Here is a 24321-nt window from a genome sequence, read left to right on the forward strand (position 1 = left end):
GCAACAGGTTTCTGATGGATTTTGTTGTATTTTTGAGGGATTAAACCCAGCATGAATGCAGCAAGTATTCCTCAGCCATTGCCACCTATTTCCTCATGACCTACATCCTTTGCTTTTTTTCCTCTGTTCCCATGTGATGCCCTCAGCTTTCTCATGTGCCCTCTGCTGTTTGTGCTTGGCCTTCTTGAACAAGGACCTGCACATTGTTTGACTGGTTTGCAGTTGCAATTTGGCAGGGCTGGGGCAAGCCTAGCACTTCCCCCAGGGACTGAACCTTCCTCACCTTGGCAGGAACACTGATGCTTCCTGCTGTTTTTATGAAATTTTATTTGAGACTTCTGCCCTACAGACTTGTCTGAAATGGGCTGGTGGAGTGCAAAAGCATTTCGGAAAACTAGGAAAACCAAAAGCAGCTCAAAGCCAACATAGTGGAGCAGTCAGACCAGAAGATTATTTAAAATAGTTTACGAAAACCAGTCTAATCTGAAAAAAGTAATGCTAGCATAGTTTCAGAATCTTAAAGGAAGTGAATTTTGATTGATGTCTTACTCTCCTGTCAGCTTTGTGTTTGTATATATTCTTTCAAGTATTTTTCCTTGCCATATATAACATTTTCAGTCAAAATAAGGATTTAGGTTGTAAATAATTATTACAGATTTGGTGTAACTACTTGTTTTACAAATGACAGTCTAAAGGACTTGGCTTATTTAAAACCCTTTAAAGGTATCTTTAAATAGACTTCTAAGTTACAGTGCTCTGACTGCTTAGTACATTTAATCTATCTGTTCGATACTTTTGAATAAAGCTGTGCTGTCTGTTGAACTGTTACGCAATTCCTCTAAACCTAATAGGCATGGAAGACACAAAAGGTGATGCTTTGCATCATGGTTTTGCTGGGTCTGTTGGTCCAACAGCAGGAGCTATCAGAGAGACATTGATTAGCAGATAGATGCAATTAAACATTCTTTACATGATTCCTTCTTAGTTTGTTGTCCAAAAGAGATCTTAGCACCTCAGTGGCCATATCAGCTTTTATTAAATGTGACTAGAAGATTAGAAAGCATCATCTTGTATGTTTGCTTGTTAAAAAACTTCAAAGTATTTCTGGTACTGTTTACATTGTAAGTAGTAACTTTTTAGGTTAAACCCTGATGCAATGTTTGTACCAAGACATTAGGTAAAAGTGCATCCATTTGATTTGGAAGTAAATAATTTCAAAAGCTGGAGTAATGACAGTGGTGTTAGTCTACTGTATGTTCCAATTGAACCATATTCCTGAGGAAAGGAAGTATTTTTCTCACTCTTTCCTTTAGAAATTGAAGAAGGCAAACTGTGTTTTAACTTGCTGATTATTTTGATATAAGTCTTAAACTCCTGAAAGCTTTATTTGATTTTAATTTGCACCACTCTGTCGTGGTTGTGACAAAGTGATAATAGATGGCTTGGAGAATTGGCAGAGATGTTTTCCTTACTCAGACCTGTAGCCGTAACTGGCAGGATTGTGTATATCCTATTATATCCTATATTATATCCTATATATCATTATCTAATAATATATAATAATCTAATCTAATAATAATTAAAATTAATCTAACAATAATTAAAAATAAATATCATTATAATTAAAAATAATATGATAATTATATTATATAATATATTACTATATTATATCCTATATATTTACAGTACCATGGAGGCATAGAATGGCTTAGGTTGGAACAGACCTTAAAGATCACCTTGTTCCAACTCCTTGCCATGGGCAGGGACACCTTCCACCAGACCAGGTTGCTCAGAGCTCCATCCAGGCTGGCCTCAAACACTGCCAGGGATGGGACATAGTTGAAATAGATGAGGGAGTAAGGATTTCTGTCATAGCATAAATTATCTCAGGTGGAACAGGCCTCAGGAGATAAATTCTGATGGGGGACAAGGCTAGCTCGTAAAAGTAGGTGAGAGTTTAAAGAAATATGGGTGGAAGGGGACTGGTTTTCCCTTTTGGGGTATTTCTTTCTATTATAGGCTTTACAGATCTTCTGTTGCTGACAGCTTGTTTGAGATTGGATTTTAGTGTAAGGTTTCAGGTATTCAATCAACAATTGATGACTTTCTAGAAAACCTTACAGTGAATCTTGTACTTGGATGCAGAAAACTGCAATACTTCTACTGTGTTGAGCTTAAAATGCCATTTACTTGCTGTGCAATTACATTAGATTCTCCCAAACACTGTTATACAGTGTTTATTGCATTCGCTTTGTTATATTTTTCTTTCTAGTTAATTACATTCCAAAAACAAAATGCTATATTCTGTAGCACGCTTACATACATTCCTAAGTTCCTTCTGTAATATTGAATTGCCTGATTATTTGAGAAGATATACCTGCAATAGATTGTGAAAATTTCCTTCATGTAGGAGGAATAGATCCTGAGGACTACTTGAGGTTTTTGGTATACATGCAAAAATTAGTGGAAGGCTTCTTCTGCAGATGCTGTTGACATGTGATCTATGACTTGCAATTCTGTTACTCATCCAAGCTGGCAAATGGAATTGGGATAAAGATTAGGTCTTGAAGTGACTGGTTAGATAGGCTGCCTCCCAGATCCCTTAATCATGATGTACTTCAGGATACCAGTAATACCGGCAGTACTGGTTCGTCTGTCATTGCATGTATGAAAAACTGAGTCTGTTCAACACTCGGAAACAGTAAAAACATCAGCCATTGTGTTGGATGATACCTATGCATAGTTCATTATCAGTGTGAATTAAACCAACACAGGGATGGAGGAAATTCTCAATTTACAAATGGCAAGCATTTTATGGTCTTTTCCCTGCATATGTAAGTTTTAATGTCAATGTATTACGGCATTTAACATGATTTTCCAGTTCTCAGATCATTATCTCACAGTTTGACTTCTAAGACTGTCTGCACACTGTTGTTTTATACCAGGTACCTGGTAACATTAGGATAGGAATGGTTTTCATTTTTAGCTGTGTTGCATACAGTGTCAAACATGGCAGAGGATAAAGTAAGCAGCTTAAAATGACTGGGGTTTTTTTATGAATGGCTCAATATGTATATTTTACTGATACCTTTCCCTGTCCTCCACCTTTCCCTTTTTAGATGTGTGGTCAGCAGGCTGTGTATTGGCTGAACTGTTACTAGGACAACCGATCTTTCCAGGTGACAGTGGTGTGGATCAGTTGGTGGAAATAATCAAGGTATGGAATGTTAAGTGTTGTTTTGACTGCATTATTCCTTGGGAACCAGTATGAAAACATGCACTGTTGTAAACTGGTGAACATACATATATTCTGACATGATTGTACAGGGTTTTGCATGTAAACGGTTTGAAAATACTTCTCATGCTGTTTTGAGAACCTGATGATCTTTGCTTTCTCTTCTTGCAGTTATGCATAGTGATATATATTGGGGCTTTTTCCCTCATAAAGGATTGCACTTACAGTGTGCTTGGAAAAAGTGCTTTCATACTGGGCCAATATTTATTAATGTATGATTTTCATTCTTTAGAAGTCTGTCTCTTTTTCCTTTGTTGCACAGAATTAATACTTGGCTTTGAAAACGGTGTTGTTAAATTCCTTATGCCAGATTGTTCACATACTTAGTCACCTTCTCTTCTTCCTTCCTCCTAGCTCTTTTAAAATGAAAGGTGGGAAAGGGCACTTGTTTTTGCAGATATAGAATCTGGACATGTAGGGCAAAGGTACCTTCCACCTGAAAAGTCTTGTTTTTCAAGGTAAAATAATAATGTGTCAAAATACATAACACTTATATATCACTTAGGTCCAAGCACATCTTGATTAATTTAATCTGGAAAGCTGTGAATATTCTATGGTTCTCAGATTGGAGGCATGGAAGAATAGTTCATAGATTGTTGTCTGACTTCCCAGCACCCTTGTCTACTCTACCTTTTTCAACTTCTTCAGTGAAGGAAACAAGATTTCCAGAGAGAGCAGTATAATTTTCCTCTGAGTCTATACTATGACATAATAAGATGGCATTGTTACAGAGGTTGTGTACACATACTGTTCAGCGTTATTGACTTCATTACCATGAGGGCACTGTATTAAGAGAATTTCCTCCTTGATTTTGCCACTAACTTGGTGCATAAATATTTGTGTGGCAGGCATGTGAAAAGCTCCTCAAACTCCAAATCTGTGGGTGGAAAAGGAGAACTTCCTACTTGTCTGTGTCACTTACTAGAAGAGCTGCCAGTGTCTTTGTCCCTGTCCTAAGAGAGTGAACCAGCTGGTCATTCTTCTGCCTGAAGGACATGGGCTGTTGAGACTTGGGGGTGTGCTGTGACATTTCTAGACTGTCACCCCATCTCTTCCAGGTTCTGACCACAGGGAGTTTCTGTCTGTCCTGCTGAACATCCTCCAGTCAGCAGCTTTCCTCTGGAGACTCCATGTCTTGTACATACTTCTCCAATTATTTTCTTGATGTCTTCTTATTGCTTTTCTGCCCAGTATATTTCAAACTCAGTTTATCCAACTTGGGTCAGTTTGCTTAGGAAACACTTAAAAAAACTAGAGTTGCTTTCAGATGGAGGGCTGACGATGGTACAAGTGACAATATTTTTAACTTTTGAGAAGTGTCTTGGAGTGGTGTGCTGCTTTTTGCTACGCTGCTTTTGTGACATGTGAAGGGGTCCACGTCAGATGACCAGACCTCTCAGGATTTCTTGTGATAACATGTGGTGTTTGTCTTTGGACATTTCTGAAAAGTCCTGGTTTGTTTTTTAATGAGTATCTAAAATCCTGAAAAACTAAAGCTAATCAAAGAGTCAGCAAGACTGAAGAAGACCTCTGAGATCAAGCCCAACCTATGACCCAATTCTGCCATGTGAACGAGACCATGGCACTAAATGACACATCCAGTCTTTCCTTAAACCCCTCCAGGGACAGTGACTTCACTACCCCCCTGCACAGTCCATTTCAATATCTAATCACCCTTTCTGTGAAGAAATGCTTTCTAATGTCCAGCCTAAACTTTCCCTGGTGCAGCTTACAACTATGTCCTCTGGTCTTTTCACTTGTTGCCCACAAGAAGAGCCCAACCTCCACCTGAATTTTTGTAAATAGAACTTTATATCATGGTGACTGTCCATGGCTCCATGAGAAATCTGAGTGCAGAGAGACCTTATTGGCAAAACCATAGTGCTCTGCCCTACTATTGCTTTGATTTCACAATATGAAAGTAAAATAATGAGGAGATAGATGGTCGCTTGTTGTTGACATGCTTGGCAAGCAGAAATTTGTGGTTTGGTTGAAAGTTTGCTAAGAAGCTGTTAACATCAGTTCTGCACTACTGAAAAAAACATCTATGAGCCAGTAATATCACAGCACATATGTTCTCCAATTGTGGCACTTATTTGTTTACACTTCAGTTGTATTGAAGCAGAGGAGTATTTCAGTAAAGTTGCTGATAGCCTTTGTACCATCTGTGGTAGTAACTTTCTTGAGTAACTCGTAGTAGTGATGATATATAGTACTGGCAATCTGGTGTTATTTCTCAAGGCAACTGAAGGAGTACCCAGTGTAAAGGGTATTTCAGTAAATTACAGGTTGAAATTAGGATATTCACCCTCACAGAAACAAACTTCTGACTAATTTCTTTAAATATAGAAATGGGGATATTTAATGACCATTCGCACCTGTGTTGTTCTGGGGTTTTCCGTCTTCTGTTAGCTATGTAGTCCACTACACACAGAAGTGAAGTGAAACAAAATGTACTGAAGCAGTATGTTTTAGGAAAGTCTGGGGGAAAATACTGTAAATCTTACAGCACTAATCACAAAAAAGGATGTTCACTGAAACTTGAAGTAAGTGTAGCATAAAATGTGAGCCTGAATGGGTGGGTACCATGTTCTTCTGGCGGTATTTGTTACCAATGCAGCATATATTCTGAAGGCAAGACTGGAAGAGAAGCTGAGTGCAAACTAGAGAAACTGATTGCTTTTCAGTGCCCTTGTCTCCCTAATCTTCTGTTGTGAAGTTCTGTAAAAACTATTCAGAAAAGCCCTAGCAGAAGGTGAAGGTGGGAATACAGAGAAAAGTTATAATTGATAATATTGTGATCAAGATCAGCAGCCATGAGAAATTGTCTAGGAACGGGATAACAAGGTGCTTCCCTTGTAACACTGCATCCACTTATAAGTATTTCTTATAAGTGGGAGTAGAGGGAAAAACTGTTAACCTCAAATTTTCCCTCACCTTTTGAAAATAGGGAAAAAGTAGAAAGCGAGGTCAATTTTTCTCCATTCTGCCAGGTGTTGGGAGGGATCTGTCCCATCTACTGTGTATCCTTTAAAAATGACCAATAATAGAATTAAGCAGATTTGGTTTTTAACTCTGCAAAGAAGAGATGAAACATTCTGTCTGCTCTTAGCACTTCCAGAATGATGCTTAAATTCAACTTAGATTTAAAAGGATGATATAAAAGAAGCAACCACGTGAGTGAGTTTAAGTTTCATAGCCTCAGTATGGTTGAGAACATGCAAATCTGCAGAAATTACCAGAAATGTTAAATCTTGGCATAATGTGTAAAACGTGATGTTGTATAAAGTTTTCTTTAGGGTGGGATTCAATAAAAAATTTTGACAGATGGCTTCCACCTCTTCCATTTGCTGCCATAGAAAATTAGTATTCCAAACTTTCATTGTAACACAGCCTTATTTTAATGCTAGCTGGCTGTGGGAGGAGCAGAGCTGTGGGCTCTGACGGTTGTAGAATAGCAGTGAGCTTGGTAGAAGCTTGCAGGTTGGGACCTGGGAGCTGCTGTTTGACTATCTGGGGTCCTGCTTTTCAGATAGCTTTATTGGAATTGTGTGTCTGAAACTTAGGGGCAGGGAAAATGGTGTATTTTAAACTCCCAGAGATGGGCTATAGTAAGAAACTACTTACCCACACGTTTGGAAATACGTCAGACTTCCATCCTTTATATTTGAGTGATTCCACTGCAGGAAAAGGTCAACTTAGAAGCTTTACTGCTGGTTCTTATCAATTCAAGATGATTGAATCACAGTTACACTTGAGGCATTTTTTTTTGAGCCAAGATAAACTTTTCAGTTTTCTCTTCAGTTGCTTACTCAGCTATGATTATTCAGAGTTTATTTCACAACACAGCAAGTGAATGCTACACCTGGCTGTGAAGTTTTTTTTTGCATCAGACTGGATAATGACTTCAAAATGCCATCACATTAAATTAGTTCTCCTTTCTCATGCAGTTCTTGATGACATCCTCTCTTTAGCTGTGTTCATGGTGATATATCAGTTGGCAGAGCTTGCCCTTCCTGCAGGCCATATGCTCAGCATCCTCAGTCCCTTGCTGCATCACAAGCATTTTTGGCTTTTGACAGATTTTGAGACACTTTCAATGGGCTTAATATTGTTTCATTTCAAGCAGTGTTGCAAGATCTTCTCCGTATAGTTGCACCTGGAGTTTTTCCAGACCTACTGTGTATTTGCAAGCTGGTCTGAAAAACTGTACCCCTCTAGAACCACAGCATCACGCTTAATTGCATCAAAAGACAGTCCTCTTTTAATTTTTTTTCCTCTTGCTCCTATTTCTTTAAATATGGTCTTTCCATATGTTCTCAGTCTGATTGAGAAAGAGAGAACTTTGACCACTTATCCCTGACAAAATGATATTTGATACAGGGGAGTAGTGTCTTGGAGCCCCATCTGAAGTACTTTAACCCAAGTACACTCTTCTTGAATACTTATGCTATTACAGGAGAGAAATCATGTGCATTTTTCCGAATTTTGATCTTGAATGGTGACTCTTACTTTTTATTTTTAGCTCTTCCTTGCTATTTCAAATGTTAGGTTGTCCCATCGCTGGGAATATCTCAAGTGGGTAACCCAATATACTCGTTAAAATTCATGCCCCTACTGGCTTTCAAGTGACATGTCCTTCAGAAATGTGCTCAGTTTCTGAAACAGTCACAGTGGTGGTAGTGTGGATTTCATCAGTGATCCCATAAAGAAATTATGTACAAGTAAACACTACGCCTCAGAGCAGTCATGCAGCCTTGTACCTGATGGATTCTTCCAGCAGCCCTGGAGGGTTGCAGTTGCCACTTCACTATTTAAAATCCACTGTGCAAGTGGGACCCTGCTGAATACAGTTTGAAAGAAGGAGCACTTAGACCACAAGAGTGATTTTTCTTTGAGATGCAGTCAGGACAGACTGCTTCATAAATCTCCAGTCTCCTGTGTGCAGCTTGCAGTGCAGCAGTGGTGGCTGCAGGACTGCTGTGCTCCCTGTGAAAGCTTGGGAGCTTGTTGGTATTCCTGGCCTCACAAGCTCTACATCATCCCAAAACCATCAAGGTAAAACTGCCTGGCATATTCTTTCCAAACTTAAAATGTCTTCAAGTACAGTTCCTGCAGACAGTGGTTACTCTTTGTTCCTCTTGCAGGAAGTGAATCTCAGAAGGGTATCAGGTTTGTTTCTAATATAATTATCTTCTCAAAGTTTGTTTAGTACCTTCCCCATATTCCTCTCAAAAGCAGAAAAAAAAAATAGATCTGTCAAAAGAATGAAGCAGCAATAATTATCTGAGCAGCCCTGGGACATGGGGAGGACAGCATCAGCCCATCTGCCTGCTGTTTTCTTTACCGGAAATATTTTTTCCGTGTGCTGCTATTTAGGGTATGAAATGAATCAACCAACTTGTGAAAACTGCAGGAAAGAAGTGGGGGTTACGGGGTGGGGGTGGTGTTTGCTTTGAGTTTATTGGTTGCTACTGCACTGTGATTATTCCTTGCACCAAAACTGGCATTTCATGGTAATTTAAGAGGAATAATAAAATCTTCTTCTCATAGTTCCCTGAGTAAGAGGGAGCTAGGGGGAAAAATATATGAAAAAGCAAGTTTAATAGTATCAGGAATCCTATTCATGTGTTACTTTTTGGGCTCTTGACAGTTTTACAGCGCCTAATGCTAAGTATAGACTGCAATTATAATATATGGCTCATGCTCAAATGTCAAGGTACTATTTTGGGCTCAGTTTTTGAAATAAAATAAATCCAGTCAGAGTAGTTAAATGGGCAGAGGAGCCTTCTCTTCTGGGAGAGTAAGCCATAGGAGAGTGTTTCATTGTAGTGGATGTGGTCCTGTGCTGACGGCCTGCCTGCGTCTGACATGGGCTTTCACATGGGTTCTGTCCTCAGCCCTAAGGGAAGTCTTCTGGCATTTTTTTCCCTGATGTCCCCCCACATCACAACTTGGCTGTTGCTATGCCTCACTTAATTCATCACTTCCAGTGCTTGCAGGCAGGCAGTATAAAAAGTTGATTGCCAATTATATTCATGTCAGCAGTGACAATGGGTTTCTTCCTATTCCTGATGTATAGCTCCTTTCGTGTTATGAATAGAAAAAATATCTATATTTAGTTGGCTGTCATTGTTTGGCAAGAAAGTATTTTTGAAAGGAAGTGTATATAAAGTGGCTAAGTTTATTTTACTTTCTACCACAGACCTCTTGAAGTATTGTCTCAAGCTGTGTTAAGTGCTTGAGATGCTACAATGTGAATTTTTAAAATAACTATTGGCACACCTCTTACAACTTTCTGAAGAGGTGCAGTCATGTTTGCAGAAGCATTAATTATGCCATCTGGTAAGCCGTAAACATCAGACTTTGAGGAATACATTTCCTCATAAATGTGCACAGTTTTCCCAGGGAAGACCACTATACTACTGCAACCATGGCTTTCTAGAGGTTTCTGATTTAAATTATCACATTCTCCCCTCCCTAGTTCAGTTACTACCAGCTGGAGCTTCTGAGCTCTTGGTTCTAACCAAGGTCCCTGTGCTTCTAACTGATTACATTCTGGCAAATGTTCAGCAGTAACAATGGTTGTCATAAAGGGCCTTTATTCCACTGGGATTTGTTGAAACTCTTGCAGTTTTCCTTTTCCTCTGCTATTGCAACAGTGTGGGTTTGGTCATAAATGACTCAGTGCAGTTTGCATAGTGAAGCAGGTGTGGGCAGCAGCTGTCTTGGTACTGAGGTGTAACTGAAGTGTCTTTTGGAGTTGAATAATCCATCTTTTCCTTCTAAAAAAGTTGATTGTAAAAACATAAACTGAAAATCTTTATTCAAGTTCAGGGCTTATTCCAGGTTCATAAATCCCCCCTTTTTGTTTGGTAAGGATGACATTCTTGTGAGCCTTTCTTTATGGTAGCTTTTCTTTAATTGCAGGAGATACATACCATTACTCTACCTTCATGAACCGTGTTCGCGGAACAAAAATGTTTTGGAGACCTTCATCCATTACAGACTAATGTCAAGGAAAAAACTTGACAGAATATACTGTGAAACCTGTTGTGTGCAATTTTTGTCCTAGGAGAATCAGAGCAGTGTCTGCTTCTCAGCAAGTGTATTCTTTAGTTCATCTTAGTAGATAATGCTTCTTTATTTTTAATTAAGAGATTATGATAATGACAATTGGTAATGAAGAGCAAAACTAGTTGACCTGGCATCTTGACTTGCAGGAAGATGCTTTGTATTCTCACGTCGACCTCCCCTTCATTGATTTGAGAGTCTTCATTCTAGTTATAGTTGATTCCATCAGCTGCATTTTTATTATTACACTACTTACTTTGGTTCGCTTTTTTGTTTTTCAAGTATTAAATAGAAAAAAAAAATTAAACTTTTCCTTGGATTTCCTTGAATCCATAAGATTCCCCAGGAATTAAAATAGTATGTGCCGATCTGCATTGACCTGGATAATTCAGTATTGGACCCTGTATTTCTCTGACATTTGCAAGATCGGTGGGGATCTTACTAGTGTACAGAGTATGTGAAGGGAGGGTTCAAAGAGGGAGCCAGCCTCTTTTCTTTGGCATCCCATGACAGGACAAGAGAATGGGCACAAATTAAAACACATGAAATACAATCTGAACGCAAACCAGCTGTTTTATGGAGTAATTCTGCAAAAAAATGAGCACAGTAATTCATGCTTCTTTCTCAAAAGAAGAATTTTGACCAATTTTTGCAGCAGCTTAATTGATTGCTGTTACCAAGGTTACTTGAAAGTATTCCTAATATACTGAAAGTTCAGTATAAATCAGCGAGGTACAGTTTCAAATCATGTAACAAACAGAATTGGTATGTTGGGAGGTGAGGAGAGATCCACTACAGGACCTCTTCAAGATAAGTCAAGTACTGGTACAGTTTTACAGTTTATCACTTTATTCATCCCAATGTTCTAATTTGTAACTTGAATTTGACACAGTCTTCAAAACTTCTGTCCTTCCTTCCAAACGACTTCTCTTTTCAGTTTCTGGTTGGATTTTGGGGCATGTTGTTTTGTGGTTGGGGTGTTGTTTTTTTTTTCCTTTAATCTGCTATCAGTAAAGGTTGGAAGCGCAGTCTGGTTTTACAGTCTCGAGAGAACAGAGTAAATATAAATACACTGTGTAGCTACTAGCAGTCACTTTTCCTTTTGTACAGTTACTTCATGTGTCAAAGGCTGCTATGTAGCTGAAAGGCCAGGCAATCCCTTCTTTCAGCTACCATGATCCCTCTTCAGTACCTTCTTTTCTAAGCATTTGTGAAACCTGAAGTGCTGTCGCTTAGATGCCTGTGCTTGAGCTTAGGAGTTGCCCTCTCCCATCATCTGGAGTTGCAGCTGTGCTTTTAGTGAAATGCATGAATAGACATTGTCTGTGGGTTCTTCCATGAAATTTGCCTTGCTTGTCTAATCTAAGTTATCTGATGCTATAGGTGGTCTTTAAATATACTTGCACTGTGTAGGCTCCTGTTCTGAGCAGCCTTGGCAACCAAGCGAGTTTGATATATTTGGGCTAAATTTAAAGTAAATCTACTTGCTGCTTCTTAGAAAAGCTATTGAAGGAATTTTTTGAGGAGAAAAAGGGTAAAGAAGGTAAACATGCTTTTAAAAAAACTATTGTTTATACTAGGGAGGCATGAAAACTTAGCTTTTAGAAAAGATGAGAGAGCAATAGAGCGTGCCCATCATTTTTCAGAAAGTTAATTTAAGTAAATCAAAAAACTTTCAAGGTTTTAAAAATCACTTTTATCCCAAATTGGGATGAAAATAATATTTAGGGGTGGGAAATGCCCTCATCTTTTAGAACTGGAAAGGTTTGAGAGTGATGGTCATCAAAGCTTTGAGAGCAGCACCATCCTGGCAGGGCTGGCAGCTGGGTGGCTGATGCTCTTGTGGGTGCCAGACAGAAAGCCAGAAGGGAAAGGGCACATTTTCCTTTGAATTTGTCTTTCCTTTGAAACTTGAGCAAAATATATGGAATCTACAGATGTTCTTCTTTTTTACCCCCTAAAAATGGGGGTAAAAAGGGTTTTTTTAAACCCCCTAAAACACATGTCAGTGTTTTCAGACATGCCCAAAAAATCCGCTGACATTTCTGAGAGTAACCCTTGGCTTTTAGAATTATGTGGGTTTTCAATCCTCATGAGCGATGTGATCTACAAAACATTATTGTTCATTTTATACAATTTGTTGCTCAGATTTGTTATCCAAGGAACAACTGCCTGAACAAGTTGCAGAGTTTATTTTCTCTGCTGCTGCTCTTTATTTAAAAGGTTGCTTTGTGGATAGGATATTTTTGTTTTTGCAACTCTTGTTTTAAATAGCAAAGAGATACCAAGTTTTGTTCATAATACCTGATGATAATTTCTCTGTTCCACAAATTACTCAAACAGCAGTTACCTTGCTCTTTTACCTCCTTACCTGACTTTCGGAGGGCAATTTTGTTATTTCCATTCTTCTAACAGAATGAAAATGTGCACAGATACCAGAATTTGTAACCAGATATTTCTTTATCAAGCAGCAAGGTAGAGTGCCAGTGTCGTGTAATCATCTGTTGCCTGATGGTGACAGTGCAGTCTGATGAGATGAGGTGATAACATTACTCTAAGCTGTGTGGAGGGATTTGTTGTGGGGCCAAAACAGTGCCACTACAGATCTCATATAGATGAGCCTGAGCCCAGCACAGAGGAACTACTCCTGCCTTCTGCCATCTCCCCTTCTTCTCGGCAGAGCAAAGAGGTGCCCTTTGTGGGTGCAAGCAGAAAACAATGGGATTTCTTGCAGATACTTTGCAATTTTCATATATAGCTAGAAGACAATGACTCTCTCACACTTGGTGCTAATTGAAAAGAAAGCACTAATGCCATATTGTCAGGCTTATTCCCTCAAGACATTTCTGAAATCCTTTCAAAATGTACCCACCCCTTCAAAGAGATGTGCAATTGTTTGTTATTTCTCGTAAAACTAATTTGCATCCATAAATAACATTGTGCAGATTCTGGGAATGAGAAATACAGCTTGGTGAAGGTAAACCACAGTGGTATGCCTTTTAGATACTTCCAAGTTAGATTTAAACTAAGTCTGTCCTCCATGTGGAAATACTGAGATGAGGAAGCACCGCCCAAACCCACACGATTTTGTTTGTGGGGAGAGCAGGAGATGCTCAGCAATAACTGGCTGATCTTTTAAACTTGTCAGAGGACTGCTGTTTGTGACTTGTAAAATGCAGTCTATGCTACTTGTCCGATCCTTAATCAACCATATGCAGTGAACTGCAATCCCTGAATGTGTTTGGTAGTACTGTTTTATATAAACCTAATGAAACTGAACTCTCTACCCCACCAAAATATCACTAAGTTTGAGAGTGATGTTTTCATTTTGTGAAAAACTCTATACAAGATAATTAATTTTTGACACTGTGCTTGGAGCGTGAATGGAATTGCCAGCAAGAGACCACTGATGTTGGAGTAAGGGCCACAAAGGTGATTTAGGCACTGGAGCATCTGTCATATGAGGAGAGATTGCAAGAGCTGGCACTGTTCAGCCTGAGGCAGAGAAGGCTTGGCCAAGGGTGAGGGATCTCGTCAGTGTGCGTAAAAGCCTTTTGGTGTGAGGGAGTGAAGAAACAACCAGGCTCTTCTTAGTGTTGCCCACTGGCTGGGCAAGTGGCAACAGCACAGAGTAGAACATAATTTTTTACTCTGGACAGTGGTCAAAGACTGGAGAAGGGTGCCCAGAGAGAGGACTTCCTTCTCCTGGGTGCAAAAGTTTGTTGTCTGGCTCTCAACACTATATTAACTTACTAGTTGCATAGATTGACTTCATTTGTCTCAATGCCTGATAGGTTATACTTCAGTCCAAATTCCATATGAAGCATATCTAAACAATTTGCCTTTTTCTTTCTCCTCTATAGGTTCTGGGAACGCCTACAAGGGAGCAAATTAGAGAAATGAATCCAAACTATACTGAATTCAAATTTCCTCAGATTAAGGCACATCCATGGACTAAGGTGAGTCTATATGATCTGAATAATAAAGATGTGGGCTGAAAGTAAAAATTCAAGTTGTTCAGTTTGTTCAGTGATTTGGTGGCTTTCAGTCTAAACTGGGTACCTTTAACTAAGCTGGGGACCTGCAAACTTTTGATATAGCTGAGGAGAAGACGATATTGAAGCAGTACATTGTAATATCTCTTGGTCTGGGGGTTGCCTGTAGGATAGGTGGGTTGTTGTTTGGTTTGGTTTTTGATTATGGTGTCTGTGTTACTAGCAGATTGCAATATTCTACATACTGTCAGGCTATCAGCTGATATGCACAAAAGTCACATAGAAATTAGGAAAGTGTTCCAATACGTATGTGGCACTTTTGTAGTGCTGTTAAATAAATAGTGTGATGAGGGCTGAGAGTCACTTTCTTAAATGCTTCTCTCATAGATAATATTCTGTTTGTACTTCTGTAGGTGTGCTGTTGAGTGGAGATGTTTTTTCTTGGAGTTACTTCTTAAGATTTCTTGTTATCTAGCTTCATAGGAAGACACCAATGCAGTACATGCAGGCAATACTATGACCCCCATGACCAAAGAGAAAACTGCTAGCAATGAAAAAAATACATTGCTGCACAATTAATTGGTCTTCCACATATCAAGCAATGATGAATATTTGACTTCAGAGAGAGTAACAAACATTTAGTCAGCCTCTTGGGTGTGGAATAAGTTAAATACTGAGTCTCAGACAATTGAAGCCTGGGTAGTTAACATTACAGTCACAGTGTATTTCCATCCTATCTCAGCACTCAGGTTTCCTTCTGCTAAGAAAGTAATATCTGTGTGTGGAAGGGTTGCATGCCTAGCTGAGCACATGTCCAGGGCAGATTCTTTTGGCCCAAATACTCTATGGCAGTAGAAACATTGAATAAACTAATTTGAGCTAATTGATAGCAGGCCATATACTGGACAGTACATGCCAGGGCAGTACTATACATCACTCTTCTTGTGGTAGATTCTCCAATGAGTACTTTCCCCACTAATCCATAGTTTGTGTTTCCATCTCACAGTTACTTTCTGTGTGTTGGTTAAGTGATGTATAATAGTATGGGACTTCAGTAAATCCAGCAAGGGTTTTTAATATCTTATGTTGCTGAGGGAAAAAATTAGAGCATATGAAGTCTCTGGGAGTGATCTCTTCAGTTGTGCATTGCATCCTGGCAAAAGTCACAAGAATAAGCCCAAAAACCTTGTAGCACTGGATACTAGGTTCTCATCTGAATTATTGCATTGAAGGCGTTGGGATTAGGGGACATTAAATTAATACATAGTGGAGCAGAAGTGCAGAGCTGTACTGTAGGATATGGAATTGAGTTGCAGGGTTAGTTTAAATGCTTATCTTAGCTTGAAGAGTCTTAAAAATCATCTGTATGCACTTGATGGTCTCTCAGAACACAACTTTTAGCAAATGGAAGCTTCACAAAAAGACCGGACTTCCTTCTATTTATAAAGAATGGGGTTTTTTGTGGTAGTAGAGGATCGCAGGTGAAATTAAGAAGTAAGACAAGCTTGTCAGAAAATCAAATTTGCATTCTCCATTAGGTTACAATTAGTTTTGGAGAGTTGTGCTTGCAGCATAGCTTCTCATTCTCAACTCATTCTGCGCACAGCCCTTCCTGATGTCAGCTGGGTGTAGAATAGGATTTAAACCAGTTTATTGCAATTGGGTTACATGAGACTTCATTTGTGAGAATGTACTTATTATACAAATGCTAAATTTAAAAAATTGATTACCCAGCATGATGCTGGTAATGATGTTTATCTTCTTGGTGTATTACTTCTCAAGATCCTTTCCTTTCAACAATTTGAGCATGATAGATTTAAGTAGTAGTATTACATAGAATTGGTTCTTACCCAGTTGTATTGATATAACATCTGATGACATGTCAGTGAGCATAGACAATCCTCTCAGATGTTCTCTGTCTTAGAATTGAGTAGTGACAAAAACATCTTCAGAGCTTTGGCTTTGAAAAAGCAGGAGTGACTGAAGAAGTGAAAGTGATAATGTCGGTTGTTTTTCTACTTTTGTTGCAATAGTGTATGTAACTAAACTGCTACAGCTAGTTGCCAACAGGACTTGAACTTGCTTCAGAAGCACAAATCTTTGCCATATAAGCTGAAGAATTATTGAACATGACAATAGGCAGAAGGTGGCTATTTTTATTGAGTAGTTATGACCAGAGGACTCAGCAGACAGAAGGATTTTTTGTATGTGTGAAATAACTTCTAGGCAGCTACTTTCAGCATGTTTGAAATAGAACTGCTGAGAATATGGTCATTCCCTGCTGTAAGCTCTTAGACACAAGAGCAATCTCCTGATTTTGTGCTGTGTAATAGAACATGGGTATTTGTCAAAGCTGGGTTTGTAGACCCCACCTGGAGTTACTTTCATGCAGTTGAGGTGCCCAGAGCATGTTTCTGTGCAGTGTGGAACTGGTTGTTTCCAGGCCAGTGATCTATACAAAAATAAGGTCTTGCTTTCAGGGGACTTCCTTGGTCTGCAAAAGTGTGCATAGATGGTAATTAAGAATTTTCTTTGGAAGCTGTAGTATCTGTAGGTTGCATCTGAAATTCTGTGGTGCTGACTTGAATAGGATGTATCTGGTTCTGGTCTGCTCTGTTAGGCATTTCTGGGAGGCACAGATATGTTACTTTCCTACTCAGTATTGATGTGATGATGTATAATCTGCTTACACTTGCTGTTACCTACTTGTGAAGAAGAATGGTGGCTGGTGCTATAGTGCAATGTAATATATTCTGGGTTTTTAAAGAGACAGAGAAAATGTTTAACTCTGAAGACAGACAAATGAAGGAATATTGTTTCTCAGATTCAATACATTTTGGGCTAAAATTGGAATTTTGAGCCCAAGTTTTACAGATGTTTGAGTCCTAACTTCATAGATGAATCTTAGGCTTTTCAGTAGAAATGGATTGATATTATCCTAACACAGTATTGACACCTTCCTTCTTAAATTATGAGAGAAATCTAACTAACACTCTAAAAAGTACTTTTCTATGCTGCAGCAATAGTATGAATTTGCAGTGCAAACTGTTCTCAGACTGATTTTTCAATTTGTTCATAATTTGAGAATGAAGTAAATTTGTAACTTCAGAGTAGGAATCTCCCCTTCTAAAACTTACAGAGGCCTCTCTCTCATCTCCAGTATAGTTTTGTATTGGCCAAGCATGTGTGTGTGTTTTTATACCAGTTTACATGCAAGAGGCACCTAATGATGGAAGTTCAACACATCCCTGGCTAGCCAAAAAAAAGAGAACCTGAACTTTCCAGGAATCTCTCAAACCATTCTTCAGAAACAGAGCTTCCCTCTTCTTTTCCTCTGTCACCTATCCCTACAACCCCAGCCTCAACAGGAGGAATCCAAGACATTTTCGTTCTTTAACAGGGGGGTTCCTTTTCAGAATACCAGTTGTGTATAGTAACTTAAATGTTCTTTTCATCCAAACCTCCCTTTATTTTCATTTGTACAGAATATTTTGTATTCTTGGAGGTGCATCCTAAGCCTTTCTGCTTTGGTCTGTGAAGTAAGTGGTATTCTGTTTTAAGAGAAGCAGTGTTTTGCAGGGGTGTGAATATGGCTGACTTAGAACAGTCAGAGAAAATAATAGGTAGGCTTTTAAACACACAGTCATGTCTTCGGGTATATCTTGGGTTGGAAAACCGGTCCATTTTTTCCAATGATGTCAGCTCATAAAATAAAAGTTCCTACCCTTTCTGGAGATTTGCTGCTGTTGTTTTTACTGGGTCATATTTTTGCTTGTCTTTCAGCCACCTTGACTCCTTGAGCCTTCTTTCTTCTCAGAAGTGCAGTCTGATCTGTGCTACTAATCTTTATACTTGTTTCTGTTCTTCTGACTAAGCTTCATCTATACCATGTAACTCTGTGACTGAAAAGCCAAAGAGGAAATCCAGGATCAAGTGCAAGACTGTAAATCACAGGGCTGTTGAAGTTCAGCTCTGGTGATCAGTTTTCTGTGAATCTTTTGGCCCTTTTGGAAGGGGGCAGGGACAGTGGGATGGCCAACAAAAGGTCTAAAGGCATTCTTCATAAGCTTGTGGTAGATTGGTGTTACTTACCCATGGCTCCTTACAGCTGCCCTTTATTCTGGCATTACTCAGATGCTACCTTTAGGTCTCAGATCCCTGCAGTAATGAAAAACAAAGGCAGTGCTGTGATAACTTCCAGAAATATATAAAATGTCCAACTGTGACAGCCTGCCTTTCCTCTTGCATTTAGCTAGTAAATGATCTTATCAAGATTGTAGCAAATGTAATAGAATTATGTAGTTTAGGCCCTTGCTGTGTAGGGAAAATTATTCTCTTGGATTTTTTCTTTTCCCCACCCAAGGATACTGCCACATGTTTGCAAATTTAATGTCAGGACAATGAAAGATATATATGCATATATATGCCCATGCTTCATGATGGCAGAACAATACAAGTTATAACAGCAAAGGCAGTTGTCTTTACTTAATCATAACCTCTGCCTTGTCTCCATTGTATAGACATGGAAACAGTTTCTACTGCAGGCAGCTCTTAAAAATGGAAAGTGAGTCTCTTCAGTGTGCTGTGATTTGGTTGCTTTTGTTTCTCCTGTTCTGAAAGTACTTGCAAGATTTTTCAAATATGCAGGCACTTTTAAAATATACTTTTGGTGAGATAAATTCAAGTGTACTCGAGATAATGGCTTTATTGACCGTCCCCAAATCTATACTTAGCTGGCATCTGAGTAATAATTTCCAAGTAAGTGTTGAGTTGGAAAAAGACAGGAGTCATTTGCCTGACAGTGGAAGAGACAGGAAGAAAAATTGTCTCTTGTTTAGATTAGTTTTGAGCATCTCTGCCCCTCTGTTGTGTACTCTCATGCGTAAATATGAGGACTTTTCTCTACATTACTTTGCCTTAACAATAAACTTGTGGGAGATTTGGGCAGGATCCCTGCCAACTTCGTAAGCACTCCCTTTTAGTTTTAGGGGCTTTTTCTTTGTTGGTACTGTTCAGGGTGGGGTTTTTTTGTCTATGTGTTTAAGCCATATAGTTATAGCATAGGAAAATAGTGCCTAAGATGGGACTTCAGACTCCAGCTCATCCTTTCTGGCACTTCTCCAAAACTATTGGCCAATTCTGGCTGCAGCTGAAGTTGTGCAGAACCACATTTGGTTGTGCTAAAGAGTGGCTTTGGATATAGACTTTAGAATTCATATTTCTGCCTATATTATGAAGTAATTTATGCTAATACTGTAAAATACTTTACTAATATTTTAGTCTTTATATCCTCTTGTGTACATGTGTGTTCTGTATGTTTTTCCAATACTAATCACTGTACCTTGAATGTTGAATAATTCTGTGCTTGTAGCAGACAGTCCTGTTATCTTCCCCACACTCTGGGACTGGGATGTAGACTCTGGTCTCTCTCATGAACGTGTTTTTCCACCCTCCAGAACTGGTTTCATGTCTTCATCCTGTCCTACTCCTGCTTTCCTTGTTCTTGTCTAGTTTATAAGCAGATTGTTTTGCTTGTAATGCTTCCAAAGTGACTGCTCATACTGTAGATTCAAGGAAGAATACCAAACAGTCAAATGGATAAACAGACAGCTCATTTTGTCACTTCTAATTATAACTGATGACAGAAGAAAGCGAAAACTCTTTTGTCAGAAATCTTGTAAGTGGACTTGGATTTGGGTTCAAGATGAAAATGAAAACTCTTCTTTCTAAAATTTTAGTCTGCTCTTTTGTAGAGGAACAAAGATAGAGTGAGGATGAGATGTTTCTTTGGTTGCAGTTCCATTATTGGCATTAAGCTCATAATGGAGCCGGGTCAGCTCTCCACCTCCCACCTGCATATTCCTGAAATGCGTTCTGCTTTGCACGGTGGTAAAAACCTCTTGAACAACACATGTTCAGGATTTGGATCAATTTCCTTTATCTTACCAACCATTCTGCCCAGACTGCAGATGTTGGGACAAGGGACCATGGCAGACCGGCATGTCCAAAAGGGCAAAACTCTCATTTCCAGCATGAACTGGATTTGATTTGTGCCTGTTGTGAAACTGTGCCCTGACCTTTTTCTAAAGAGTACAGCTCTATTTTTTGCTTGATGTGTAATGACTTAAAAGCAGAGAGTGAAAACAGCTCTTCTTGAGGCTAACTAAAAAGAAAAATAAAAAAGCTTTTCTGGCAATTTCATATTTGCCAGCTCCTTTTGCAGCAGCAATGATTTTTGACAGTGTAAATCTCCTACTGAGAAAAGAAACCAGGTTTGCTGGGTGGTAAATTGCCCTGCCTCTGCCCAATTCGTATGCAGTAAAGAAAGTACTGCTTAGCAGTAAATGAATGAGCACTAATGTAACATTAAGAAAGGATTTCCATCAGTGACTATGGAAATCAAATGCTAAGTTTAACATGTCTTCTGCAGTGTACCATCTGTTTAGCCATGCCACTGTAACACATCTGTCTAGGCTATTCGTAGCAGCTCTCCCAGCAAGGTTGAGAGCACTGAGGTACATTTTTTGGGGTTCTCTCTCAAGAGAAGGGGAGCTGTTTTTTTTCCTCTTAGCTTTGTTGCTTTCCTTTGGAGCTCGACAGAAGCAGAGCACATGCACTGGGTAATAAACGCGAGCTCGTTCCGTCTCCACAGGGTCCTCAATGGAAGGAGCCCAGTAAAAAGTGTGTGGTCTCAACAAGAAGTAGCTTTGAAGACAGGTTCCTGGTCCTGTTCCCAGTTCTGTGTTGGCTCATTTGTAAGCCACTTAACCCTTCTGTCTTTACTTCATTTTCCCCTGTCTAAGTGCCATCAGATAGGAATTCTTGACTAATCAGGCATTTACTGTTTCTGACGTGCTTTTAGAAAAAACAGAGAGATTTAATCAGAGAAGGAAATTGGTGGGGCTTATATATATTTTAAAATATCTCCCAACACCAGTGCCTCTTTTGTGGACATCTTTTAACCTCCTTTTTTTATTACGTGAGTTTTACACGCTTCAAAATAGCCAAATGGCATATTTCAGAAATCCCATGTTGAAATTCTCAGGTTTTTGAAACAAGACTAGTCCCAAGAGCTTCAGATGCAGCCTTGGGGTTTTTTGTGCCAGGTAGAGCTCAGTGCATACATTGCTGTCTTGAGTGTGTCTCTTCCCTCTTCCTTTGTTTGTAAATGTGTTGTGTTTCTCATGAGCCTTATTGTGTTAAACTTGTGTGATCAAAATGCTGCTTCATAGTAATTGTATTGTATGATAGCATTTTTTAAAAGTTGATTTGAGGGTTGTGTTCTACATTGATGACTTGGCTTGTAAACAGTACAAGCTTTTGGTGGAAGGGAGGAGCTTTCTCTCTTACCTAATGTTCATATGCAATAAAAAATGTGCTTACAAGCCGAAAGGATGTGCACAGACTGTCAGCCTTGAATCGGTGGTGTGGGTGGTTCTTGGCAAAGTGTGTGAGTCTGAAGCTGGTGAGGAAATTTTTAACCATGGTGTCACAAACTTGATGCGTTAGCAACAGATGTCATTTTCCTAAGCCTCTGCTCTCTTAGGTAGCACAGCATGCGGGCAAGTATTCACAATCTGCATGCAAGATGCACAGTGGTTGATGGCATGAAATCATGTCTTTTAATACACACTGGCTAGAAGAGCACCTTGGTGTCACATTGTGAAGCTTTGGCTTTGGAGCTTAATTACACCAAGACGATGGAGCTCGTGTGGTGCATGGAAAGTTTGTTTGAGGAATGTCAATGAATTGAAAGTCAGAGCAACCATTCTGTTAAAACAATACTTAGCTCTTGCCCCATGTGGTTTTATTTGAGAGCTGAATGCTGATGTGAGTGAAGTGAAATAGGAGAATTCTGTGCTTTCCATCATTTTGTTTCATCTTTCCATATCTGCAGAAAAATAAAATTCAGAAAGGGCGTAAACTCCGCTACACGGGTAGGAACTATTTCCAATTAGTAAGATAAATGTGACTGCTCTGCTAGTGCACAAAGCCTTCATCTGAATTGAAGTCTCTTGGGGATGAGAGCTGTGTAGTACACCAGGGGCACTTAAGCCTGAAACGTTGAAGAAGGTGGTAGTTCCAGAAAAATGAAGGGGGAGTAACATAAAAAAATTTGCATTGATAGCAGTTCAACTTAAGAAGGAGAGAGGAGTGTGTCAGGCCTTGCTGGCTCGCTCTTGTGGTCTGTCGGTATTTGAGCATCACTAGCATGCCTGAACACAGAAACAACTCGCACTGGTCCCTCAGCTTTTTGGTGAGGTATAGATTTATTGGCATCTGAAGTGGGGAGGGGAAAACCAACAAAAGCACCAAAAGCTGTGGCTTTGGATGAGTCAGCATTTCCATTTGACATGATCATCCAGAGATTTTTGTAACTCATTCAAAAAAAACCCCAAAGAAAAAACAGCAACCTGGGTCTCAGCCTGAAATTCATTTGCTTTGCAGAAACAAGAGGTTTTGAGTTATTCAAGTGCAAATTTTTCTTGAAGACTATTGTATGTAAAGCGTTTTTTTTGCATTTGTTTATCTCCAAAACAGGTTCATTTTTTAAAATGAAAACTTGAGCCTTCGGTCCCTCCTGTGGACAAATAGCCTTACACAAGGTCTTGTTTCATTTTAGAAAAATGAATTGCTGCGCCGGTGGGGTAGTATTTGATTGCTTTAAAAGTTCCTGTCAGTGTTTTATTTTTGGTTTTGATTTTGTTTGTGGACTTGCTGTGCCTTTTGCCCGGCCGTATTTAGTCTGCATACTAAATGTTAGTCTACCCAAACACTTTGTGCACTTAGCTTTTATTCCTTTTTTTTTCCTTTCTCTTTTTTCTTTCCTTTTTTTTTTCTTTTCTTTTTGTTTTTCTTTTGCTTTCACCCAAATGTATTTTAGACCGAGACAGACTTTGCTCCGATGGGCCGGATTTTAGTCCGTGCACTAAATTTTAGTCCGCAGACTAAAAATAATCCGCGGATTATTTACTAAATTGATTCCCTCACTGAGAACTACAGAGACTCCTGCTGAGACATATGTACAAGGGGCTTCACGGCTCACAAGTCCCACTGTCTGTCCATCCTCCCGCCCCTTCCCACCACGGGGCATCAGCCCAGCATTGCCTTGGCATCGGTGCCCCGTGGCATGGAAGTGCTGGCGTAGCCATTGCCGTGGGTGGCAGCTGCTCTTGTAGTTCTCGGTGGGTGAATTGGGCAGCTTTCCCGGGGAAACTTTGCTGAATGGGAAGAGCTAAAAGACCGTAGAGGGCTTTGCTTTTATTTCTTAGGGTGTTATTCAGAAGGGAGGTGGGAGGGGACAAATTGAGGAGAAAAAAATTTCTTAAGTAATGGGTGCGACGGGTATGAGGGGGAATAAACCCGCAGTAGAGAGAAATTTAGTCCATACCCGCACTCCTGAGGTGGTACGTCCAGTTCCTGAAGAATCCTAAAGAGATAATGCCAGCAAACAAAATCCAGTGGAGGGGGAAGTCAATCCAAAATGGAGAATAATCCGCGGCGGCCTGAGGTACTCGTAGTGCACACAAATTAAAAGTATCCAAATTTAAAGCGTAGATCTCAGATTTTTACTTCGTTTTCTGCACAAATTACAAATTACTAGGGGGTTTTTTGAGAAAAAACCCAAAAACTGTCCAAAAGTTTACATTGTGTGTCTGGGACAGATTTACAAGTGGGATGCACCTTTGGAGAGAAACTAATCTGGCCACTTGGTTCTGTGGACATTTATATCCAGGACCGAGGACTGAAAATTCCTTGTTATGGCAATTTCAATTACCCTTTTAGTTCAAGTTAGAGTTTTGATTTCAATTTTTTTTATTTTTTTAGTAAATGCACTGGCATTGGAACATAAATTTCATACAGAAATGTTTCTATACTATGCCTCACCATTGCACAATCGATTTTTTGGCATACACTGTGGTGAAGTTGGACTTGCTGCTATGGAGACTGATGTTT

The 24321-nt window shown here is 39.3% G+C and overlaps 1 protein-coding gene across 1 annotated transcript in view; it reads left to right on the forward strand.

Moving 5' to 3' along the window:
- GSK3B (glycogen synthase kinase 3 beta) overlaps nucleotides 1–24321 on the forward strand; it is a 149294-nt gene that overhangs the window by 103644 nt on the left and 21329 nt on the right. Inside the window, exons 7-8 of the mRNA XM_041411048.1 lie at nucleotides 3120–3217; nucleotides 14233–14328. Of these exons, the coding sequence (XP_041266982.1) occupies nucleotides 3120–3217; nucleotides 14233–14328 (194 nt within the window). The remainder of the gene's footprint in view (nucleotides 1–3119; nucleotides 3218–14232; nucleotides 14329–24321) is intronic.

This window comes from Onychostruthus taczanowskii, unplaced genomic scaffold (genome assembly GCF_017590055.1).
Source record: "Onychostruthus taczanowskii isolate IOZ18803 unplaced genomic scaffold, ASM1759005v1 scaffold34, whole genome shotgun sequence".
Lineage (NCBI taxonomy): Eukaryota > Metazoa > Chordata > Aves > Passeriformes > Passeridae > Onychostruthus > Onychostruthus taczanowskii.